General features: G+C 35.4%; 1 protein-coding gene and 1 pseudogene across 1 annotated transcript; one reads left to right on the top strand and one right to left on the bottom strand.

Moving 5' to 3' along the window:
* Window positions 1-15,388: 15,388 nt before the first annotated feature.
* LOC133788555 (protein TIC 20-I, chloroplastic-like) lies at window positions 15,389-17,808 on the top strand. The gene is made up of 2 exons (XM_062226076.1): window positions 15,389-15,599; window positions 16,818-17,808. Exon 2 carries the CDS (start codon window positions 16,828-16,830, stop codon window positions 17,605-17,607), a length of 780 nt encoding a protein of 259 aa, XP_062082060.1. The 5' UTR covers window positions 15,389-15,599; window positions 16,818-16,827; the 3' UTR covers window positions 17,608-17,808.
* Window positions 17,809-18,007: 199 nt separating this feature from the next.
* Window positions 18,008-22,937, bottom strand: LOC133788553 (beta-galactosidase 8-like; annotated as a pseudogene).
* Window positions 22,938-26,493: the final 3,556 nt, after the last annotated feature.

The raw sequence follows: 26,493 nt of genomic DNA, 5'->3' as shown, positions 1-26,493 counted from the left end.
CAAAACACTTAAGCTTACTCCTTCTCCTCCACTCGGTTTGCCCATTCTTCCCCATTTCTTGAGGATTTCTGAAGTTGTAACTCCGAGAAAGCTTAGGCTGGAGCTTGGGTCTAGGATCCTTGGTGAAGTTAGAGGATTTAGCAGGAATTAACTACTCAATTGAGGTAAGGTTTAAAGGTTTTTGATGAGTTTTCTGAACTTTGTTAGAATTGATTTCTGAACTTTGGTTTTGTATGGAAGTTAAGGGAATTAAGCTTTGGGAACTGAGGAGCTAAAGGCTGGAAAGGCTTAGAGGGCAACCTAGGGTCGAATTCCCCATCAAAGGTAAGGATTTCTGAGCTTGATCATTTGAGTTGTTGGGTTGATTCTGGTTTTTTTGATGAGTTCTTAAGTTTTAAGTCCAATTCTTATTTTCTTTGATTTATGGTGCATGTGGGAAAATTTGATGTTGTTGGGGCATATGGGATAAGATGTAGTGGATGGTAGGTTTCTTTTGAAGTGTAGTTGAGGTTTGGAGGGGTTTTAGGGAGTTTTGGCTCGAGGAAATTCGAAGGAAAATTCAGGGGAATTTTCAACGTTGTTTGTAGCGCTTGTAGTAGGGCGCTACAGCACTATGTCTGGGTTGTCTGGGGGATTTTCCACTACTTGTAGAGTTGTAGCGCTCACCTTGTGGCGCTGTAGCGCTACCCTGCCTTCAGAAGTGGATTTTTGGGTATTTTCATAGGGTTTTTTGCCCGGGGGCTCGAGATTGGTCCCGAGGTTAGATTACAGAATTGAATGTTAATGAGGGTTCTATGTTACATTTGTGACTAGGTGAATGCTAGGGCTCGGTCGGGATCATGCTCGAGGATCGTTTCAAATAATTAAAGCGCTCGAAATCAATGGTAAGAAACTGCACCCAGTTATGTGATTATGTTGGGACTAAGAGCTCCCTATATTTGTATGTGATGTCATGAGATGGTATTATGCCATGGGGACATGTGATAAACGACCTACGAGTGTCAGAATAAATATTTGTGCACAGGGTGCGGCTTCGGCCACTGGTAGCTGAGGTTAAGTATGTAATCACTAAGCTCGGCCTAAGCGAGCCGGAGTCAGTGGGGCCATCAGAGGGTGTGGCCTAAGGGTGTCAACCCTGGATTTTGGTGTGATATGTTTATTGTTGTTTAAACTGTTGATTGTGACGAGTTTGTTATATGAATAACTGCGTATTAGCTTATAGGTTGGTATCATTATTTATATGAGCAATATGACCTGTTGTATATATGATTGGTGATTTATGAAATATCTGACTGTTGTTTATTGCTTATACACTGTATTATGGCTTTCTTGTTGGGCCTTGACTCACGGGTGCTACGTGGTGCAGGTAAAGGCAAGGGCAAGGTGGACCAATCCTGAGTTGGAGAGCTTTGAGGCTGAATGTACATAGTCAGCTCATCGGTCACCACGGCCAAGGAGTGGTACAGAACAGGAGAAGCCTAAATGTTTGTGTTTGCCCTTAGAGTGGCCAATACTTGTTTATAACCTGGAATTTTTTTAATTATCTTTTAAACCCCATTTCTTTTGGGATCTCATGTACGAAATGTTTATCTAAATGAAATGCATCTTTTATGAACAAATTCTTTTAACCCTAGTTCAATTATAGTTTCAGTAACACATTTATAATGAAATGACTTGATTAGCAAGTCTTGCACCTTTATAAACACACAGTGTAACTGTCTTGGCTACCCGGGCCGCTACAGGTAGACTTTCCTGTTATTTTTTATCCCACACTAATGTAGAATTCTCCAAAAATGGAAACAAAATTCTCGTCACACGCCACTCTCTCTCTCTCTCTCTCTCTCACTCACTCACTCACTCTCTCTCTCTCTATAAATCTCTAAACAAGGAAACACTCTCATTCCCATGATTTAGTCTAGGTTCAAGCATTATCTTCATGCATGCACACCTATTTGCCATGCAATCACACACACACAAAAAAGCACACAACACAGATGCACAAAATAATAAAATAAAATCAATTATTCCACTTAACAATTAAATAAAAACTAAAATATAAACAATCATAAAATGAAATTCTATTTTTTAAGATTACCAACTGAATTTAACAAATAATTTAATGTTAGGAACGAGTTTCCTAATACGCAGCGGAACGGTGGTGTGGTTGGCCCAGTGTACAACAACAATTTTGTAACATATTTAAACTACCTTTAAATATGCGGATCCATTAATATACATACATTAATCATAAGCAAGATAATAATAGAAATCATACCTCTTGAAGCCTATCAAGTGTCCTTGCTATCTTTTCGTATTTAGAACGATCTTCCTATCCAAGCCGCTCCCACGTACTCACACCAAGATCTTCCAAAACATTCTCTACACCTCAAGAAATGTGTGGGCACTTAGAGAATGAAGGATAGTTTATTTGTGATTCTACTTGATGTACTCAACTCATGAGATCAAGAGAATAGACCTGAGAATTGGTTCTTTATTTTCAGGGAGAGAAAACTATCGATCTATTATTCACAGAGCGAATCTTCAGAGTTGTCTCACTCACTTATCTGAATAATTTTCTGATTAGTCATACTTAAAAGAAAATATTCAAAATTTAAAAATAAATCTGTAACCATTTTACAATTTACTTTTTAATTAATTAATTATTCTATAAATGAAAAATTCCAAAAACCAATTTTTAAATTATCCATTAATTAATTAATTAAATAAATAAAATTGAAAATCTCATCCCTGAAAAAAGCTGGCCCTACACGCCACACACAGTCCATGGACTGTGTGTGAACGTGTAGCTTCCTAATTTCTAAGGATATTGGTTTTTCAAGTTTTATTTAATTATTTATTCAAATTACTTTGTCATATAAGATCTAACAACCTGATAACTAATTCAAATTTGAATTCAAATTAATTATATTTTTAATTAATTATCAAATATAATTAATTATTTGAATAAATATTAATCTTTTAAATTCAAATCCAATTTGAACTTATCAGATCATTATCTACCACTCAAATAAAGATATTTAATTAATTCTACCAATTAATTAAATCCAAATTTTTTGAAAAATAAATATTTAATTTATCATAATTTCAAAAATTATAATTAATTAATTATTTAATTAAATTTCGAAATTAATTTAATTATTTAATATAATTTCAAAAATTATACAATAATTAAATATTAATTAATTTTGTTAACTACAACTAATTTGTAATTAATTAATTAATCACTATTATCATATAATTGCATATTTGGCCTGAAGAACAAATTTCTTCTTAAATATGTCTTTAAACTATTTTCCCTTCATATAAACTCTTACCTTGAACAGTGTTGATAGAGCCGCTATGGGGACCTATGAACCTATAATTCCAAGCTCCAATAAATTTGAGATTATTAATTAAATAATCTTAATTTATTAATCTCATGATTATTCCACTATAAATATGAGACTGCACTCTTGTAATTATAGACATTTCATTTACTGAGTACTTTATAATCATAAAGCGTCCATTGATATAATCATTGCATACAACTTGACCCTCTAATAATGGTTCATAATTAATCGGGAATAAAATTACCGTTTTACCCTTTTAATTATCTCTTGTTTCCTCAAGTACCATTGACTCTACTAGTGAAGGTTAATTCATAATAAATTATGAATTTGAGCTCAATAACCTTTCAGTCCCAAAAGTCAACCCTTAAGAGAACCATCATTCAATCTCTTGCGAGAAGGTATAGATTCCATATCTGTATACTATGTCCCCAGCCATCTATATTAATGAATTCCCAAAACAAAAGTTTCTAGCCTGATCATTCTGACATACCCTAACAAGTGAATCAAAGAACTCATATAATATAAACAGGAGTTCGTAGTAACTTCAGGATTAAGATCTATTTGTATATGATCATCAGTTGATATATTTAATTAATACTTCGAAACGGTATTTAACTAAGTATTAAAAAACATATCTGGTCCAATTCTATATATTCTCTAATATATAAAGCACCTCCACTAAAGTGTCCTACCACACTAGTGATCCGGATCTAGATCACATGTATTCATAATACTAGTGGACCGTACTTGCAGTAATTAATCTAAAGATTCCATAACTTTATTTTACTGCGAACTATTCAAGTTCATTTATCTCAAACACAATCCTCCCGTACCAATACGTGTTTGAGATCACATATATGAACTTAGGAATTTTCCTGATATTTACATAATATTATCATAGAATAATATAGTCCATAAAATATATGCATAACAAATTCAATTTATTTCATAAAAACAATGTCTACTACATATGCTTTCAGGACACATTTTCAACAATCTCCCACTTGCCCTAAAGAAAATGATGCATCTCTCTCATTCCCATGTTTCTTACATGCTCCTTAAAAGATTTTATAGATAAAGTCTTTGTGAAAGGATCTGCAAGATTATGCTCTGAAGCTATCTTCATAACTGCAACATCTCCTCGATGAACTATCTCTCTTAGCAAGTGATACTTCCTCTCGATGTGCTTTCCCCTCTTGTGACTCCGTGGTTCCTTTGAGTTAGCTATTGCCCCACTGTTGTCACAGTATAGGACTAGTGGCTTATCCACATCTGGTACAACTTCCAGATCGGAATAGAACTTTTTGAGCCACACAGCCTCCTTAGCTGCTTCATAAGCCGCTATATACTCAGCTTCCATGGTGGAGTCTGCAATGCTGGTTTGTTTAATACTTCGCCAGACTACCGCTCCTCCTCCAAGAGTAAACACTGATCCAGAAGTCGATTTCCGACTATCTCTGTCTGATTGAAAATCAGAATCAGTGTAACCAGTGGGGTTCAGGTCTCCACCTGAATAAACAAGCATATAATCTCTAGTATTTCTAAGATACTTGAGAATATTCTTTACTGCAGTCCAATGACTCAATCCAGGATTGGATTGATAACGGCTGACTATCCCTACTGCATAACAAATGTCAGGTCTTGTACACAATATGGCGTACATTAGACTGCCTACTGCTGAGGCATAGGGATATTGTCTCATGTCTTCCTCTTCCTGAGGTGTTTTGGGACACTACTCTTTGGAAAGGAATACTCCAGAACGGGTCGACATATCACCCTTTTTGGAGTTTTGCATATTAAAGCATTCTAGCACCTTATCAATATAAGTTGCTTGAGACAATGCCAAAGTTTTGTTCTGTCTATCTCTAAGAATCTTAATGCCCAGAACATACTTGGCTTCTCCCAAATCTTTCATTTGGAATTGTTCAGCTAACAAGTTCTTTACTTTTGATAATGATGTTACGTCATTTCCAATCAATAATATATCATCAACATAAAGAACGAGGAATACTACTACACCATCTTTGATTTGTTTATAGACACAAGGTTCGTCAACGTTTTGTTCAAAACCAAACGTTTTAATTGTGTCATCAAATCTAAGATTCCAAGATCTAGAAGCTTGCGTTGAGTCCATAAATGGATCTAAGAAGCTTGCAAACTTTTTGCTCTTGACCTTTTAACTCGAACCCTTCTAGTTGAGACATGTAAATGGTTTCGTCAAGGTAGCCATTCAGAAAATCTGTTTTGACATCCATTTGCCAAATCTCATAATCCATGCACGCAGCTATGGACAAGAGTATACGAATGGATTTTAGCATGGCTACAGGAGAAAAAGTTTCTTCATAGTCAACCCCTTCTTTCTGTGTGTAACCTTTGGCTACAAGTCTTGCTTTGAAAGTCTCTACTTTCCCATCCACTCCTCTTTTCTTCTTGAATATCCACTTGCAACCAATGGGTTTGATATTCTCAGGTGGATCTTCAAGAACCCAGATAGAATTGGAATACATCGATTCCATTTCTTGGTTCATGGCATCTTGCCATTTGTCCTTGTCAGAATCATCCATTTCATCTCTAAATGTCAATGGATCGTATTTGTTTGTGTCAGACACAAGCATTTGAACTTCCTGTTCATAGCGTGTGGGTTGCTTGCTAACCCTCCCAATACGACGAGGTTCAATACTATTCTGACTAGAACTAGCAGTTTCCTCTTGTCGTTTTTCATTGGTTGTTGCTGGTGACTTTGCAACTTCATTTGAGACCATCTCCTCCAGAACAACCTTACTGCGAGGTTTGTGGTTATTCACATAGTCATGTTCAAGAAAAGTTGCATTTGTCGATACAAATGTTTTATTTTCATTTGGACTATAGAAAATTCCACCTCTGGTCTCTTTGGAATAACCCACAAACATGCACACTTCAGAGCGTGATTCCAACTTCCCGGTCTTTCCTTTAAGCACGTGTGCTGGACACCCCCAAATTCGAAAATGGTGTAAACTAGGTTTACAACCATTCCATAATTCTATGGGTGTCTTTTGGAAAGACTTAGATGGAACAACATTTAATATGTATAGAGCACATTGAATTGCATAGCCCCAGAATGATAGTGGTAATAATGAGAAACTCATCATTGATCTAACCATATCTAATAACGTTCTGTTCCGTCTTTCCGAAACACCATTTTGCTGTGGCGTTCCAGGTGCTGTGAGTTGGGATTGAATGCCATGCTCACACAGATGATCCTTGAATTCAAAATCCAAGTACTCTCCTCCTCGATCAGATCGAAGAGCTTTTAGTGACTTACCTAATTGCTTTTCAGCTTCTGCTTGAAATTCTTTGAACTTTCCAAAAGTTTCAGATTTTCTTTGCATTAAATATAGGTAACCACATCTTGAATAATCGTCAATAAAGGTGACGAAGTATTCATAACCTCATCTTGCTTGTACATTAAGTGGACTGCAAACATCCGTATGTACTAGCTGAAGTGGTTCTGTGTCTCTTGAGCCTTTGGCAGAGAAAGGTCTCTTGGTCATTTTGCCTTCTAGACAGGATTCACAAACAGGGAGAGATCCAATAGATAGTTCTCTTAAAGGACCATCCTTTACAAGCCTATTTATTTTGTCTAGACCAATATGGACCAATCTCAAGTGCCACAGATATGTATCACTATCGGAATCAGTCTTTTGTCGTTTAATAGATCTTGGATTGGCTGTGTTTAAATAATTCTGAATTATTTACAGATTTTTCTTTAGTTTGCAGTTTATAAAGTCCACCGATAGATTTTGCAGAACATATCTTAAAACCATATCTTGAAATAACAATCGAATTATTATTAAAAGATATTTTAAAATTTTGTTCATGCAATATAGAAACAGAAATTAAGTTTCTAGAAAATCAAAGAATATAATAAACATTTTCTAAAACAAGAAATTTATTATTATCAAATTCCAAACGGGCTGTTCCAACTGCTGCTGCAGAGACAATCTGACCACTGCCTACCCTCATAGTCACCTCTCCATCAGCAAGCTTCCTCGTTGAACTAAGAATCGGAAGAGAAAAGCAGACATGGTTAGTGGCTCATGAATCTACTATCCAGGTTGAGGAATTATCTTCCACTAAACAAGCTTCTAACACAAGTAAATCAAATTCACTGTATTTTTCTCTTTGAGGTCAGTGAGATACTTTGAACAGTTTCTTATCCAGTGACCATTTTCTCCACAATGAAGGCAAGTCCCTTTTGGGGTCTTCCTTTTGGAGGTTTTAGTGTTCTTGTTCTCTTTGCTTTTGGATGACTTTTTAGGCTTCACACATATTAATGCAATGTTCAAGTTTGATTTCCATTTCATGTAGTTTTCACCAGTCAACTTTTCATTAGCAAGTAAAGAAGATACAAGATTTGAGCTAGACATAATTGCTGAAAATAAATAAATAAATAAAATGAATTTATGCATATAATAAATATCAGTTATTTTCGGAATAGTAAACGTGATGCATGAATGCAACAAAAAACACATAAAAAATTAATTACTAATTCCACGATTAATTAATTTGAACATTAATGGACCAGCCTTAGGTAGGTTAAACTAATTCCAAATTAATTTTGAGACAAGCTCTCAAATTTATAAGTCAAAACTTAAATCAATATTTCTCTTTTGACTTATAAACAAACGCTTGCTTGGTCAAGAATACACTAGTCCGCTCGAAAGCCTAATGTACCTTGTGAGTGTAACCCATTATTTTAGATCAATGACTTCACTCAAGAGTGTGCCTTAGGGTCAGTCAAACTTGAAATACATCATTAAATCTTATTCTTGAAAAAGAAGTTTGCCTTGAGAATAACACAGTCGGAAGCCTTCCTTAGGGGGACACAAGCAATGGTGCCGCGAGGTCCTCTCCATGTTACCTCGGTGCTAACTAATAATGGAGACCATGAGACTTATTGTCATAACTCCCTCTCCCACTCACTATTTTAGAACATGTGTTTTCTCAAAACATCCTATGCTTTTTAATTGGTTGTAAAAATAAAGTGATCTATTTTTACCAAATGATATTCTAATAATTACTAATCAAATTAAGCAAAAATAAAATTATACAACTATGCCCTAATTAGTTCAATTTTATTTTTCCATAATTACTAAGAATATCATTTATAATTTAATAAAACAATTTTACTAAATACTAGAAATTAAACAACTTTTAAAATCTATTTCCGCTCTTGAACTAGTTAAAAACTAGATTTATTATTATATAGACCAGCATATAATCACATAGGACAATCCTAAGGCATGTTTCTACTCATATGAGATGCATGCACAATTTTAAATGCTATGTGGGTTATATGTATGGCATGTCAAAAAATGCATGATAAAGTATTAAACAATTTAATCACATTCAAACATTTAAATAAATAAATACTGGCTAAATAAATAAATAAATGCGGGCCGGGTGTCTTGGGTATTTCTAGAAAAATTACAACACTTACAAAAATATACACAAAAATGTAAGAAACTAAATAAGACCTAAATAGATCTCTATCTATTACTTAGGGGCTTCACAAGTAGTCTTGATCTATTAAGCCACTTATCTATTTAATTTTGAATTAAAATAACTTTTAATTATCTTAAACAAATTTTAAGAATAATTAACTTGGGTTTGATGCCCAATAAGTTATTAGGCCCAGATTTGAATTTGGGCTCATACAATTAATTCAAAATAAAACAATTTTTAATTATGGGTTAACTTAATTAAGCCCATAATTTAAATGGACAATTTTTGGATGCAAGCCTTAGGGTTTAGAAAACCCTAGGGGCGACTGCATATGGTGGCTCGGCATGGGGCATGCGGCTGGGATGCAGCAGCATTAGGCGCGCAGGCTGGGTGAGCTGTTGGGCGAGGCGCTGGGCAGGTGCGCAAGGGCACGGGCTGGGGCGCGGGGCGCCTGGGAAGGTGTGCGCTGGGCTCGCGGCAGACGCAGGCCCAGGGGCGCGGGCAGTCGGCTGGGCGAGGTGCGCGGGACGCCTGGGCTGGCAGCACGCAGCAACAGGCAGGGGCTGGGCATGCAGGCAGTCCGGCTGGGTGAGGCTCGGGCTTCGGGGCTCGGGCCTTACAGAATTTTTCAAATAATTTTAACACAGAAAATTAAAATTACAAAAATTCCTATGCCCCCAAAATGGCTTACATTTTTCATCTAGAATTTTAAGAACAATTCCTAAACCCAAAACACCATATAATTAACGATCCTTAAGAATAAACTATCATCATACATACATCCATCCATTCACATATATTACAATAACATAAGAATGCATATTATGCCCACACAGTAATTAATGTATGCAGAGATTAATGACCGCTCTGGTACCAATTGTTAGGAACAAGTTTCCTAATACGCAGCAGAACAGTGGTGTGGTTGGCCCAGTGTACAACAAAATTTTTGCAACATATTTAAACTACCTTTAAATATGTGGATCCATTAATATACATACATTAATCATAAGCAAGATAATAATAGAAATCATACCACTTGAAGCCTATCAAGTGTCCTTGCTATCTTTTCGTATTTAGAATGATCTTCCTATCCAAGTCGCTCCCACGTACTCACACCAAGATCTTTCAAAGCATTATCTACACCTCAAGAAATGTTTGGGCACTTAGAGAATGAAGGATAGTTTATTTGTGATTCTACTTGATGTACTCAACTCATGAGATCAAGAGAATAGGCCTAAGAATTTGTTCTTTATTTTCAGGGAGAGAAAACTATCGTTCTATTTTTCACAGAGCGAATCTTCAGAGTTGTCTCACTCACTTATCTGAATAATTTTCTGATTAGTCATACTTAAAAGAAAATATTCAAAATTTAAAAATAAATCTGTAACAATTTTACAATTTACTTTTTAATTAATTAATTATTCTATTAATGAAAAAATACAAAAACTAATTTTTGAATTATCCATTAATTAATTAATTAAATAAATAAAATTGAAAATCCTATCCCTGAAAAAAGCTGGCCCTACACGCCACACACAGTCCATGGACTGAGTGTGAACGTGTAGCTTCCTAATTTCTATGGATATTGGTTTTATAAGTTTTATTTAATTATTTATTTAAATTACTTTGTCTGATAAGATCTAACAACTTGATAACTAATTCAAATTTGAATTCAAATTAATTATCTTTTTAATTAATTATCAAATATAATTAATTATTTGAATAATTATTAATCTTTTAAATTCAAATCCAATTTGAACTTATCAGATCATTAGCTCCCACTCAAATAAAGATATTTAATTAATTCTACCAATTAATTAAATCCAAAATTTTCGAAAAATAAATATTGAATTTATCATAATTTCAAAAATTATAATTAATTAATTATTTAATTAAAATTTGAAATTAATTTAATTATTTAATATAATTTCAAAAATTATACAATAATGAAATATTAATCAATTTTGTTAACTACAACTAATTTGTAATTAATTAATTAATCACTATTATCATATAATTGCATATTTGGCCTGAAGAACAAATTTCTTCTTAAATATGTCTTTAAACTATTTTCCCTTCATATCAACTCTTACCTTGAACAGTGTTGATAGAGCCGCTATGGGGACCTATGGACCTATAATTCCAAGCTCCAATAAATTTGAGATTATTAATTAAACTCTTTAATTAAATAATCTTAATTTATTAATCTCATGATTATTCCACTATAAATATGAGACTGCACTCTTGTAATTATAGACATTTCATTTACTGAGTACTTTATAGTCATAAAGCGTCCATTGATATAATCATTGCATACAACTTGACCCTCTAATAATGGTTCATAATTAATCGGGAATAAAATTACCATTTTACCCTTTTAATTATCTCTTGTTTCCTCAAGTACCATTGACTCTACTAGTGAATGTTAATTCATAATAAATTATGAATTTGAGCTCAATAACCTTTCAGTCCCAAAATTCAACCCTTAAGAGAACCATCATTCAATCTCTTGCGAGAAGGTATAGATTCTATATATGTATACTATGTCCCCAACCATCTATATTAATGAGTTCCCAAAACAGATGTTTCTAGCATGATCATTCTGACATACCCTAACAAGTAAATCAAAGAACTCATATAATATAAACAGGAGTTCTTAGTAACTTCAAGATTAAGATCTATTTGTAAATGATTATGAGTTGATATATTTAATTAATACTTCGAAACAGTATTTAACTAAGTATTAACAAACATATCTGATTCAGTTATATATATTCTCTAATATATAAAGCACCTCCACTAAAGTGTCCTACCACACTAGTGATCCGGATCTAGATCACATGTATTCATAATACTAGTGGACCGTACTTGCAGTAATTAATCTAAAGATTCCATAACTTTATTTTATTGTGAACTATTCAAGTTCATTTATTTCAAACACAATCCTCCCGTACCAATACGTGTTTGAGATCACATATATAAACTTAGGAATTTTCCTGATATTTACATAACATTATCATAGAATAATATAATCTATAAAATATATGCATAACAAATTCAATTTATTTATTTATTTCATAAAAACAATGTCTACTACATATGCTTTGAGGGCACATTTCCAACATTTAATTAATGCGAAATAATTAAACAATTGTTTGATCAGACATATATTTTGATGTATTAGGACAAATTGCTAATGAATCAGAATATACGAACAGAAAGTAAATAAACTAAAAGTAACGTGACACAAAATTTTTTTTACGCTGTTAAAAAAACCTAGTCCATGGGGCCACGCCCAGAGATAAAATCAATTAGTAAAGTCTCAAGAATACAATAAGCAATTGACTTATACAAGTTTAGACTCCCTCTAAATCCTTGTTGCAACCTTGAAGTACTCCACTTTAATAATTTGATTTTGATAAACACCAAGAACACAAAATCCCTTATGAAGTTGATGAGTGCTCGCTTCATCCCGAAGTGAGACTTATGGAAATCTTCCCGTGAAGATTGTATGTTACGTTCACAAGCTTTATGACCTGTTTAAGAATAAAGAACACAAAGCAAAACAAACTGTTGACTGTGTTTTTAGCCAACGACGTGAGAACGTCAATAACGACAAACCTTCAAGAGAATTTAAACGACACAGACAGTTTAATCAAGAAAAGTAAATAACACACAAGATTTTATAGTGGTTCAGCCCCGTTCAGTTGGTAATAGCCTAATCCACTTAGAGATTTTATTACTTTATCTACACTCAAGATCAGATGAATCAGTGTCAACTGAGTTTCTTCAGTGTAAATTTTCAGGAATACAAAAAGGGTTCTCTCTCAAGGAAAACACACTTTCTCTCTCTAGAACTCAGACCAAATCTCAAATTGCCAAAAGTCCTTTTCTGATCCCATCAACCCTCTATTTTATAGGCTTGGGATCCTAAACTGATATCCCCCTAGGATCGGGATATTTTATTACTCATATTATATTTAAATTACACAAAATATTCAAAATACAACAGATTCCTCAATTTGAGTGAGGAATGAGAGATTCCCGCGATGCCCAGACCGATTCTTGCTGAAGCCGTTTCTGGGAATTTGATGTAGTCTGGTCCATTTGTTTGATGAATATCTTCTTCTGGTTGAACACATGCATGCTGGACACACACAAGTGCTGGTCGGACATATGCATGCTGGACACATGCATATGGACCATACTCCTTGGACTTCTCCTCGGACCAAGGTCCGAGCACACCTCTAATCTCTCCTTGGACCAAGGTCCGAGCCACACCTCATGGGGCTTCTCCTCGGATCATGGTACGACTGGACCACTTGGAGTGCCACACCTTTGGCTCTCCTCGAACTAGGTCCGAGCCACACTCTCCCTTGGCCTCCTCTGATCAAGGTCCGAGCCACATCTTGGCTCTCCTCAGACTAGGGTCCGAGCCACATCCTAGGGGTACTCCTCGAACCAAGGTCCGAGCCACACCTTGGCTCTCCTCGGACCAAGGTCCGAGCCACACTTCTTGTGGCCTCTCCTCGGACTAGGGTCCGGGCCAATCACTTGTGGCCTCTCCTCGGACTAGGGTCCGGGCCAATCACTTGGCCTCTCCTCGGACTAGGGTCCGAGCCAAGCATTTGTGGCCTCTCCTCGGACTAGGGTCTGAGCCAAGCACTTGGGATGCCATCCTTGGACCAAGGTCCGACTGGGCACACCTTAGCCCAAGTATTCCCCTCGGGTGCATTTGGCTTGGTTATGACATCTCTCAAGCAGTCCAAACTCTTCACTGATGCATTGGGCTACTGCTAAGCCAGATCACCTAACTAATCCATGCCACATGTCAATTTTATTGCCACATCATCATTTTCAAATTTTGGGATAACACAAACAAACAAAGAGAATGTTGAACAAAGGCTACTCTTCAAAATATAAAACGTAGAGTGGTAAAGAGATGAGATTAGATGATGCTTAGGTCCGGTATTTATAGAGTTTAGGAAACCCTAAGCCAGTCAATCTCGTTCATGATCTCAATCAGACCAAATTAGTAAGTTTCTAAAAATAACTCATAATTATCTTTACTGCAGAATATTCCAGATGCAACAGAGAATCATCTTGTAGCATCATGAAAATGGACGAACTTTGTCTTAAACCCAAATCATGTTCATTATGAAATTAACTTCCTTGGACACAATGAATATTTCATTTTACTCTTTTAAAATCAAATAAAGTTAAGAAATATATGCAGTGATCAATTCTATATTAGACATGTTTACTATAGACAAAATTACCATAAATAAATAGGAAAACTTGATTATATATAATTAATTTAATATAGAATTCATAGTTATTCAAAAGTGACAAAATCCACTAATAAGTTACCCTAGCAGTTAATCCATCCCCAAAAAATAAAACAATATACAAAGTGACCAATGAAGGAAACACCACCCACAAAAAACCACCCAAAAGTACTAACACATGATCATAGCCATATTTGGAAGATAGTAAACAAATAAATAATAATAATAAAACAAATAAAGAAGCACGATCACATGATCATATGCATACATAGAAAACACACAATGCACATTCCAAAAAAAAAACAACAAAAAAATTAGGTAAAATCTTAGAAAACAAAATGTACTTATACAAAATAAAAAATAAAAACTGAATTATGCATTTCGACCTCAAAAATCAACTCTGGTGGCCAAAACTCTAAGAAAAAAAAAGCAAAAATTAAAAATGTTTGAAGAAGAAGCAAGCTTCAAACGAGTGAAGAAATAAATGGTCTCTATAAAGAGAGGATGAAAGAGAAAGTAAATAGACAATTAATAATAAAATTTTCAATTATTAAAAAATTTAAGACAATTTAAATTAGATAACAAATATATAAATGGAAAGGGAAGAAAAACATAAGGGGCATTATATTCACACCCAAAAGAAAAGTTAACTACATATTTATCTCTGTGTAAAAAGTCTAAAATATACATTTTTAAAATTTTATTTTCCTTTTATATATAAGTGCACCCCATTTACCAAATCTCTAATATACTTATGAATTAAAAAATTTCGTTAAAATGGAATCTCTTTAAACCCTAGAAATTATTCATCCATGGAGCAACAATTGATCTTTCATTAATGGAAGAATCATCTAATGCAAATATATTGATATGTTTAAAAAAGTTGGGGTATCCTATTTTCAAATTAGTCTCCATTTAGTAAATAGAGTTAGGTGTTCTTATAAAAAAATATATATTTTGATAAATAAAATGGGATAATCATAGTAGTGAAGTGTAATTATAAATTTTTTGGTGCAAATATAATGCTCAAAAAACTATTTAAAACATATCAAATTACAAAAATAACCTCAACAATTAAGAAATCATAAGCATAATTAGGCATATGGCATAATTACAATTTTATACAAAATTATGGAAAAAGATCTCATAAAAAATAGAAAAAAAAAGTTAAACTAATGTAAAAAAAAAATTGAAAAAAAGCCTTGTGTAATTTTTTTTAAAAAAATACCCTAATATATATATATATTTTTTAAAAAATACCCTAATAGCTAACACACCCTAATATTTTATCTCTGTCCGTCTATCTTACTCATTCACCCTCTCCAGCCGCATTGGCTGTCTCCTGCACCAACTCCGGCTCTCTTATCCACACTCGGCTCTGGCCTCCACTCACTCTGCCTCTCTCTTCCAACCCGCCTTCGCATCGACGTCCGCCGTCGCTCCATCGTCTCCGTCTCAGGCGTCGTCTCCATCTCCGGTAATAGCTAAAACCCTATATGTTTTTTGAGGTGTAAGGTTCTTTGTGGGCATAAGTCTATAACACCCTTTGATTAGTGAAGTTTGTAGCTTTAAAGTAATTATATGTTGATCTTGGCCATAGCTTTTGCTATGCAGTTTTATAGTAAAAACAAATAGTTTAAAATTTCCACCTTTGTCCAACCAATGTTGATTTGAGTTAATAAATTGCTAACTGATAAATGATATTGGAATTCTAGTTGATTCATTGCAGCGTTGTTATGTTTTTCTACTATTCCTATACGTGAACTCAAAATAATCTAATCAATATGGTCGATTTGTCCTGTGCCTCTATTTTTGCACAATTAGTATATATGGTTTAATCTAAGATTGTACTGATTCAAATTCTTATAGACAACTATATTATATCATGAAATGGCACTAAGTACTAACACATGTCTCAACAATTGTTTGATATAATATTTGGATCTCCTTGGAAAAGCTCCATCTGGTACTGCTGTTTTAATCAATTCAACTGTGTAATTGTTAAGCCATTTCTCTTGAGAATGTTCATTTGTAACGGAAACATTAATGGGAAACAAGTTCTTCTCATCATATAGATATTTGGACCGGTTTATTCAGCTGTTTAAGTGTTAAACGGTCTAAACACAGGTTAGACAGTTTCTGGGCTGATACAATTCAAACTTGATCTGATTGATTATAAACGGATTACGTTACCGTAGTGTCGCTTGCTCATGTTGAGGGTGTGCATATGGACATTGACTGAAGAACATGAATTGTCGCCCTCTTAGTGTGGTTTGAGTTATCAAATGCAGCAAAAGTAACAAATTTTGAGGATTTTTATTTTATAAATTTTTTTGTGTATTATCTTATGAGTAATGATATGTACACCCAAAATATGCACACAAATATTACAAAGTGATGTGTCTGCTTTTTAATGCAGTGGGTCCCAGTTTTGATAAATGTGATTGGCTAGATCAAACTGCCATATTACTGTGTGTAATATTTGAGTGTATATTTTAGGTGCACATATCATTACTCTTATTTTATTGTAGCCTTTGAGCATTTGTGTTTCATATTCATTGCCAGAGTTCAGTTTGAGTGGATCATGTTGAAGCGTGACTTGCAATATGGTTAAAATTTGAGTTATTTCCTAATAAAGTTGATATGCTTTGCCACTAGGATCCTTTATACTCAAGAAGTTGGTTTTCTTTATTAGGTGCACGACTATGATTCTAAATGGCTGCTCTATGCCAACTGGGTGTTTCTCTATAAATATCAGAACAAACAAGACATTGATACATGGCTCTGGTACTTCACGCTTTCCTCATTCGCAAAGTAAGGGCTCCTTTCCCAGAATCAATTCTTGGATGCCACCCCTTCATCTTTCTGCTGGATCATCTCCTCTCTTAAGTGGGGAGCAAGGAGGTAGGCTGTTGCGTGTCATCCCCATGTTACCAAAGCGTTGTCGACCAGGTACATCTATTAGGGCAGCTAAGGATGTCCCTTCTAGTTTTAGGTTCCCACCAATGACTAAGAAGCCTAGATGGTGGTGGAGGATGTTGGCATGTCTTCCTTATTTAATGCCCCTCCATGAAACCTGGATGTATGCTGAGACTGCTTATCACCTGCATCCTTTTCTAGAAGACTTGGAATTTGCAACGTACCCTTTTCTTACAGCCATTGGAAGTTTGCCAAGCTGGTTCTTGATGGCATATTTCTTTGTTGCATATCTTGGAATCGTGAGGAGAAAGGAATGGCCTCACTTCTTCAGGTTTCATGTAGTGATGGGAATGTTACTGGAAATCGCGCTGCAGGTTATTGGAACCGTCAGTCGTTGGATGCCTCTTGCTCTGTACTGGGGCAAAGTGGGGATGCATTTCTGGACAGGGGTTGCCTTTGCTTACCTTTTTACAGTTCTGGAATGCTTGCGCTGTTCTCTTGCCGGTATGTATGCTGACATCCCTTTCGTTTGTGACGCAGCGTATATTCAAATTCCCTATGATTAAGATGGAAAAGACTAGGAAAATAATTTTCCATGTATCTTTCGCAAAATGTCTTGGTTTTTTATTGAGACTGTTGTACATCTTGTAACTTGACAGGCTGTGTTTCTGCTGAAATGGGATTAGAAATTTTGATAGCATTCCCCTTGTTCGACGATCTTGTATGTTTCTATTATTTGTATTCTAATTTAGTAAATTTTGTGTCGACGTTGATGTGGCAAATCATCATTCATCAGTGTTTTCGATACTGGCAGTTCACATCAGGTAGAGAGCAATAAAATAATTATAAAGAAAAAATGACATTAAGTTAGAGTGGAATAATTGCCTCTTGTGAAACGACAATGGATTGCTTTATTATTAACAAAAATCAGACTCCTCCACATTATCCAAAACGGTCGTGTAGAGCTAGAAACAACGTCTTATAATTTATGAAAGAAACATTTCGTCTTGATTCCACAAACGACAATACAAGAGATGCTCCTGCATCACTGTGGTTCAATACCTTTAATTCAGGTACAAATACAAATGCTTGTGGGAGCTTAAAAGCTACAACTGTTCACGAACATGAAGCTTCTACTGCTAAGCTCTTGGCTACTCCTATACAGGGGTCACCAAATGTGTTTATTGAAACTCCAATGATACAATCTTTTGATCCAACGCAAGCCTGAGAAAGTTCACGGTAGTTAGTACAAGGCAATTCAATTTATAACATAAAAAAAAAAATAGTCCAGCAGAGAATTATCAAAACAGTGAACAAAAAAGATAACACCTTCTGAACAATGGACAGCTTTGATACTGCTGCAATTGCCGTGGTCAAAGCTCCAACAAGACCCATATGGTGTCCCGAAACTTGCTAACTTGATTGAAGAAATGAACTGATTAGGAGATGGACACTCATGTGACAATACAGGCCTTCTTAACTGGTATGTTGATTCTGCATCTGAACCCCACATATCAACTGGTGGTGGGTGAGATTCTGAAATGTGTGAGCACAAACTCTCTACCTGTTTTGTGGCAAAAGATATCTATGTTGGATCACCCCCACTTTCCTCAAACAATACAAGAATGTTTCCACTTGGTTTTAACCATTCTCGAGGAACATGGTATCTGTGGAATGAAATCAGCACTTCAAGGTTTGTGGTGATTTATAAACTTTTTTATTTTGTAGGTAAATGAGCACGTACAATTTCTGAGATGGCTTCCGACAGTTCTTGTAGCATATTTTGGAACCGAAAGATCCTCTATAATCGCAGTTGCAATCACTATTTGAAGCAGAATAGATTGGCCAATGCCGCCCAATGCTTTGTCCATTCACCCATGCCCCCCTTTCCCATTCCTGTGAAGTCTATTGCAACAGGACTACTTCCAGCAGGGGCATTATAGCTTGTCTGAATTAAAAAGGATTTCCTTCACGTTAGTATCTAACAAATCCATGGAAATTCAAGTAATTGTTACTGCTAGAAGTATCAAAATTTACTTTAATGGAAGGAGAATGATGAGCACAGTGTAAGTATGACACACAGGCAAACATATTTAAGGCCGCAATATTCTCAAATACAGACCAAGCATATATATATATATATCTTTGAAAGTCTGTTTTTAGAACAACATTGAGGATATAAGACCATATTATGTTCATATGGCTAGCCAATTTGAGCATTCGCTCAATTGTTAATTTAACTGAGTGTTCAATGTTGTAACAGCAGTGAATTTACCTTGTACCATGTTAAAGGTTGTTGTTTGGGCAAGGTAGACTGCGACCACTGTGAAGAAATATTATTAGGCATGTCTAGCTCTTCACCTTTAAGTCCAATCTACAATCATAATAGTAAGACAAAAGATAAGTTTCCACAGTAATCAGAGTCCCTTCCACTTCGAATGTATTCTCTGCTTATTGTAATGAATGAAGTGGAAGGCTTGTTTTTCACTTTGATATGTTTGGGATGAATTCTATTAACATCTTATTTACAGATGGTGTACTATTAACTACAAAAGTGCATAGAACATTGGAAAGAAACCAAAAAGACTGACCTGGTATGTCCATTGCAGAGAAGATAGATCTACAGATGTACCACTCTCTGCGCTTCTCAGCTTTACCGGACCAGTGATACCCGCACCCACGAAAATTCCAAATTTCTGATATAAATGCATTTAGTTTTTCCTTAGAAATAACAGAGATTAATTTCCCACTTATGCAAGCTTGCAGAAATCTTAGAAAAGAAAGCCAAACCTCAAGTCCAACTGTCAAACTAAGAAGATCAATTGTGTTCTTCCCAGATGCAAATGTGACTGAAATCTCCAATGCAACTGTGGTATTTCCACTGTTGCCTTTGCCACTTCCTGATAGTTTTTAATAGTTTGAATTCACAGTAAGATTTAACAGTTCAAGCAATACATAAATAATTTACACATGGAAGAAAATCATACTACTATCGATCAAGCTTCATTTTAGGTGTTATATCTATATTTTCAATTGATCAGACTAACATCTGTTGTTCATACCTGCATGTTTTCCATTGATAAAGGCATGAAGGGCATGACCAAGCGATTCCACGTGAAGATCAGTTTGAGATCCATCAAGGTATGGCTCATCACCTTTGACATCAATACTGCAAAATAAACCGACAAGGGATAAATTCTCATAGAACACAAGATTTCAGGCTTCAGGAGAAATCATTCGAATGCCAAATGACATATAGGCTGTAAACTTATATACCTTAAAGAGTACCATAAATAAATAGTCACTTTTGTCAGCTCTAGTATTTATATGTTCCAATAGTCCAGGTTTGGCGACTGCATCATCCTTTGAGATACCCACGGGCTCATTCATCCATCTCCATGCAGAGCTCAAGGATTGAGAAGCACCAACATCAGCTACCAAAGATTGACGTGTGATGCTTGAAATCATGGTCATTGAATTAATCTGTCCAAAGCTTAAAAGTAAATTTTTTATGCTGTTGTGATGCAAATTTTTTAAGCTAGCTGTGGCACTCTAAAAGAGGATCATGACATGATCAAGGACACACCATCTACTATATAAATTCTTTTCAGCCAATACTGATTTGGAAGTATAAAATAAACAATAAGTTAAAATGAAGTAGAAAATAAGTAATTACATAAAAAAAATGATAAAAACTTTCAAGGGAAATCAAGGAAGATAGTTACTGAGTTTACCAATAAAAACAGTCATCATATACATTTAAAACAGAAAGTGTACTAAACTTTTCACCATGACAATATATTGGATAAGATGTTATCCGAAAAAACATGTACATTTGCAAGAAGAATGGCCAACCTTTGCAGTATTAAAGACAACATTCTTGCAATCCGGTAGAATGCTCACAGACCATTCTGGCAAGTCGTATGAACTGCCATTGAAAGTCACAGTGGCTGCAGCCTTGTCATCCATATTAACAAGAAAAGCAACACATCCTTACCCGGTTCTATAAACAGCTGTCTAAAGATTGGAAAAAAAACGCGTCAAGAGAGAAATTCAGCTAAAGTCAAGAAGTATTTGAACCTCCGAAGTTAAACTTTGAATCAACTACTGTACAGAATTATATATTATGATCAGAATTATAGCAAAAAAATAATTCACAAGATCCTTTAAGGCTTAAATATCAGGGCCTCGTGTAGTTTTCCAAATTAGTACTTGCAAATCATAAATTGATATTGCCAAAGATATTTAAATGGAAAAGAAGAAAGAAAACTATTTCATGGACAGAAGGCAATAGTCAATTATACCGAAGTTTACCTCCAAGTTTGGACCTGGAGAACTAATTAATGGGTCAGTCGCCACCAATGCTCTTTCAACTTGCTGTATGACCTTATGCAGATCTTTTAGATGTCCCCATTTCGGTTGGCTTAGAAGCCCTGCAACATTCATGAAAGCATTTAATTTCAATTAAAGATGAAAGTAAAATAGCATAATGAGCAAATCATAGGCCAGATATCTATGATGTATCTTGTTTCATAAGTATGATAAAATAGCCTCATATACTATAGTAAAAAAGACTAAAGCCACGAGCTGTATATACTACGCTTTGCCAGAATGCTCACTACACGAGAGGTATATGTAAAAATAACCTTAGAAGAAAGACAAAAGCATACCATACTCGTCTATTGGGGCATCGTAATCATAACTTGTTACAACAAAGGGGCCACCAGAAGTACGGCCAAAATTTGTCCCTCCATGATACTGTTTATCAGATTAAAAAAATTTGATACATTAGTCTCTTTTTATGTATTTTTCATGCTCCTGAAAATCAAACTAAAACATTTGTATTGATAAAAGATACCAGAAGATTTCCATAGTTTAAAATCTCATGAAATCTAAATGCAATTTCAGTACCGTGTAATAGTTTTGGAAAGTTCCACCTCGTTGGAAAAATCGTGCTACTGCAAATGCCAAGTCTTCTACTGGTCTATGAGGCACAGCACTACCAAAAGTAAGAAACCTGGTATTCCAAATCCATATAATATGAGATTTTCCGGCACTATAAACTGGGGTTAAGAGATGAAGTGTGACGCAAGCAATATAAAAACAATAACAAAAGCAATTAAACGAAGTTGGCATACCATCCAGTCCAATTCTCACTCCACATTTTGGGTTTTTTTATTCGAATTTGGGGTAATTGATCACAGTAAAAATCATTGCAAGTATTAATCTGGAAGCAGTTCCAAATTAGAGAATGGAGATTGAACAAAGAGGGTTGAGAATGGTGAAGATAATAAGCTCACAATGGGATCAGGAGCATCTGGTTGCTGGCACATAACCCAGGGAACCCCTGTATCCAAAGACAAAGCCATGGTTGCCGACCATTTAATATAGGACTTGGCAGCAGCAGCAGCTCCAAATCCAACGTCAATAATTCCATACTCGTTTTCAATCTACCATAATGAAAACTTTTCAGCCAAAACTCAAATTGCTAACATGGAGAGACTAATGAAAAATTCTTTACACAATATTAAGTGTGAGTGAAAACAACAACAACAACCATCACCACCTCAGATAATATTATAGGTCCACGTCCACCCTGAGAAGCGTAGAGTTTCTCTTGTTTCATCATATCAACAATCTTAGCTGTGAACCGTTTGATTTCTGCCTGAAAAAAAAAATGGGAATTTTTCAATTTTGTGTAATGAGTTACAAGGAAAATATTAAAAAATGACAACCAAGTATCTAAATTTCATAACCTTGAAAAGCTCATTATCGCTTCGCCACTCAATTCCAGGTATAAAATGCAGCCACATAGGGAACCCACTGTTCAAAATCCGAACAAGACACATATATGTACACAATGGTGAATGAATTGTATATTTTATTCATTTAAATAAATATTAGAAAAACTAAACTAAGAAAGTAGGAGAGAAATTAGGAAACTAAAATAATTTCAATTGACCCTAATTTCTAGCTAATTTACAGCTAATATATTCTAACACTCCCCTTAAGTTGGAGCATAAATGTTAATCAAGTACGGCTTATTACAAAGATAATCAACCCGCATCCCATTCAAAGTCTTTGTGAAAATGTCCCCTAATTGTTCTCTAGTCTTCACATATCCTCTGGAGATCAACCCTTGTTGAATTTTCTCACGAACAAAATGACAATCAATCTCAATGTGCTTAGTTCGCTAAGGGAACACTGGATTTGAGGCAATATGAAGAGCAACTTGATTATCACACCACAATTTTGCTCGTACCGAAGTCTTAAATCCTACTTCAGTCAAAAGCTGATATATCCATATTATCTCACACACAAATTATGCCATAGCCCTATATTTTGATTCTGCACTGGGTCTAGACACAACATTTTGCTTCTTACTCTTCCAATAGACCAAATTGCCCCCAACAAAGACACAATAACACGAAGTGGATCTTCTATCTACCTTGGAACCTGCCCAATTTGCATCTGAGAAACACTTTATCTGAGTCTGCCCATGATCCGTGTAAACAATACCTCGTCCTGGTGCTCCTTTCAAGTTGCACAAAATTTTCTCTAATGCTGTCCAATGATGAATTGTTGGAGATGACTGAGAACACTAACTGATAATGCAATGTCTGGATGAGTCACAGTAAGATAATTCAACTTTCCAGCCAACCTGCAATATTTCTCAGGGTCTTCAAATGGTTCACCATCACTCGTAAGGTGCACAATAGGATTCATTGGAGTACTACAAGGTTTTGCTCCCAATTTTCCCGTCTCAGTTAACAAATCAAGTACATACTTCCTTTGAAATAGAAAAATACATTGTTTACTCCTAGTGACTTCAACTCCTAAGAAATACTTGACCACCCCCAAATCCTTCGTGTGAAACTGTGCATGAATGAAAGATTTAAGGGATGAAATTCCTCTAGTAGCATTTCTAGTAATAACAATGTAATCCACATACACAACTAACAAAATGACACCCAATTGATCTTTTATTAAACACAAAATGGTTTGACTTACTTTTCAACATACTGAATTCCTCAACAGCCTGACTAAATTTACCAAACCAAGTACGAGGACTTTGTTTCAAACCGTATAAAGATTTTCGAAGACAACAGACTCGCCCTGACTCTCCCTGAGCAACAAACCCAGGAGGTTGCTCCATATAATCATCTTCCTAAAGATCTCCATAAAGAAAAACATTTTTGATATCGAGCTAATGCAAAGGCCAATGATGAGTAGCGACCATGGAAATAAATAGCCAAACAGTTGTAAGTTTAGCAAAAGGAGAAAAAGTATCACAATAGTCCACTCCATAGGTTTGAGCATAACCCTTAGCAACAAGACAGACCTTTAATCGAGCATTGTTCCATATGGTTTGACTTTCACCGTGAATACCCATTTACACCCTATGGCCCGTTTTCCTGAAGGTAAATCAACCAAGTCCCAAGTACCATTCGCATCTAAGGCATTCATCTCTTCTATCATTGCATTATTCCAACCAGGATGAGATATGGCTTTACGAATAATTTTAGTAATCGAGATAGAATCAAGAGAAGCAATAAATGAGTAAGAGGAAGATGGCAAATGATTATAAGAATCAAAAGAAGAAATAGGATAAGTGCATTGGCGTTTACCTTTACGTAGTGCAGTGGGAAGATCATCGCTTGGGTCCGGATCTGAGGACAAAGAAGCAGGTGCAGGACATGAAACGAGAGGTGGACGCCTGAAGTACACTTTAATAGGTGGCAGAGGCATGTCAGGAGCTGTGACCGAGGCAGGTGGAGGAACAGGAGACTCGTCAGAACATGTGTCAGGGGCAGAAGATGTGATAGAATATACAAACAAATCATCATCCTCCCCCTGGCAAGTAGGAGTAGATGAAGATGAAAAATAGGGTATGTTTTCCACGAAAGTAACATCAATAGAAACAAGATATTTGTTAAGATCAGGACAATAACACCTATACCCTTTCTGAAGACGAGAATAACTAAGAAATACACACTTTAATGACTTAGGATCTAATTTGGTGCACGTGGACTAACATCTTGAGCAAAGCAAACACTGCCAAATATCCGAGGAGCAACTGGAAATAATGATTTGCCAGGAAAAAGAATTTTAAATGGGATCTCACCATTAAGAATAGAGGATGGCATGCGATTGATATGAAAACATGCTGTGGAAACGGCGTCGGCCCAAAAATATTTGGGAACGTGCATTTGGAACAAGAGAGCTCGTGTAGTTTCAAGAATGTGTCTATTTTTACGTTCGGCTACACCATTTTGGGATGCAGTATCAATGCAAGAAGTTTCATGAAGTATGCCATTAGAGATCATATAAGAGTGAAATTGAGCAGATGTATATTCCTTGGCATTATCACTTCGCAAAGCATGAACATAAACATTAAATTGATTTTTAATCTTAGCACAAGATACACAAAATATAGAAACACAACTCAGAACAATTTTTCATTAAATATAACCAAGTTACACGAGAATAATCATCCACAAAAGTGACAAAATACTTTAATCCGGGTTTAGAAAAAACAGGAGAAAGACCCCAAACATCAGAACGAACTAATTCAAAAGGAACACTAGCACGTTTATTAACTCGAGGACTCGAACTAAGATGATAATGTTTGACAAACTGACATGACTCACAATCTAATGAAGACACCTTACTATATTGGGGACACAGTTTCTTCAGCAAAGGAAGGGATGGATGGCCCAAACGACAACGAGCCTCAAAAGCAGAAGCGACACTTGGACAAGCAATAGAAGTTGGTGATAGTGGAACAAGAACATACAGGCCGCCAAATTCATGTCCTTTACCAATAATCTTCTTCGTCATAAGATCCTGAAATAAACAATGATTGGGAAAGAATGATATGCAACAATTTAGATTATGAGTGAGTTGACTTACATAAAGCAAATTAAAGGATAAATTAGGTAAGTGTAGGGTTGATGACAAAGTAAGAAAATGTGTAGGAGTAATAGTGCCAGATCCAAGAACAAGAGATGGTAACCCATCAGCTAAGGTAACAGTAGAGGTAGGACTATGAGATTGAAAAGTGGAAAAGACACAGGAATTACCTGTCATGTGATCTGTGGCACCAGTTGCAATGACCCATTTTGAGGATGTGGAAAGAAGGCATGCATTAGATTTACCTGAATCAGCAATCGCAGTGACAGAAGGAGATGATGACTTAAGTGATTCCTGGTACCTTGAGAACTTGGCAAATTCATCAGCAGAAATAAGGATCGATTTGTCAGATGCATCACTAATGCTTGCAATATTAGCATATTGTTTTTGTTGATTTTTGAACTGTAACTTCCTACACTCAAACTTGGTGTGGCCTGGTTTCTTACAATAGTTTCACATAATGCTTCTGGAATCTGGTGTTAAATTGTCAGGTCCTTGTGAATTGCCTCCTCTGTATCCAATTGGAGTAGAGGTTTTCC

This window comes from Humulus lupulus, chromosome 7 (assembly GCF_963169125.1).
Source record: "Humulus lupulus chromosome 7, drHumLupu1.1, whole genome shotgun sequence".
Taxonomy (NCBI): Eukaryota; Viridiplantae; Streptophyta; class Magnoliopsida; order Rosales; family Cannabaceae; genus Humulus; species Humulus lupulus.
Note: the sequence above shows the minus strand (reverse complement) of the source record. Positions and strands in the feature narration are given on the sequence as shown.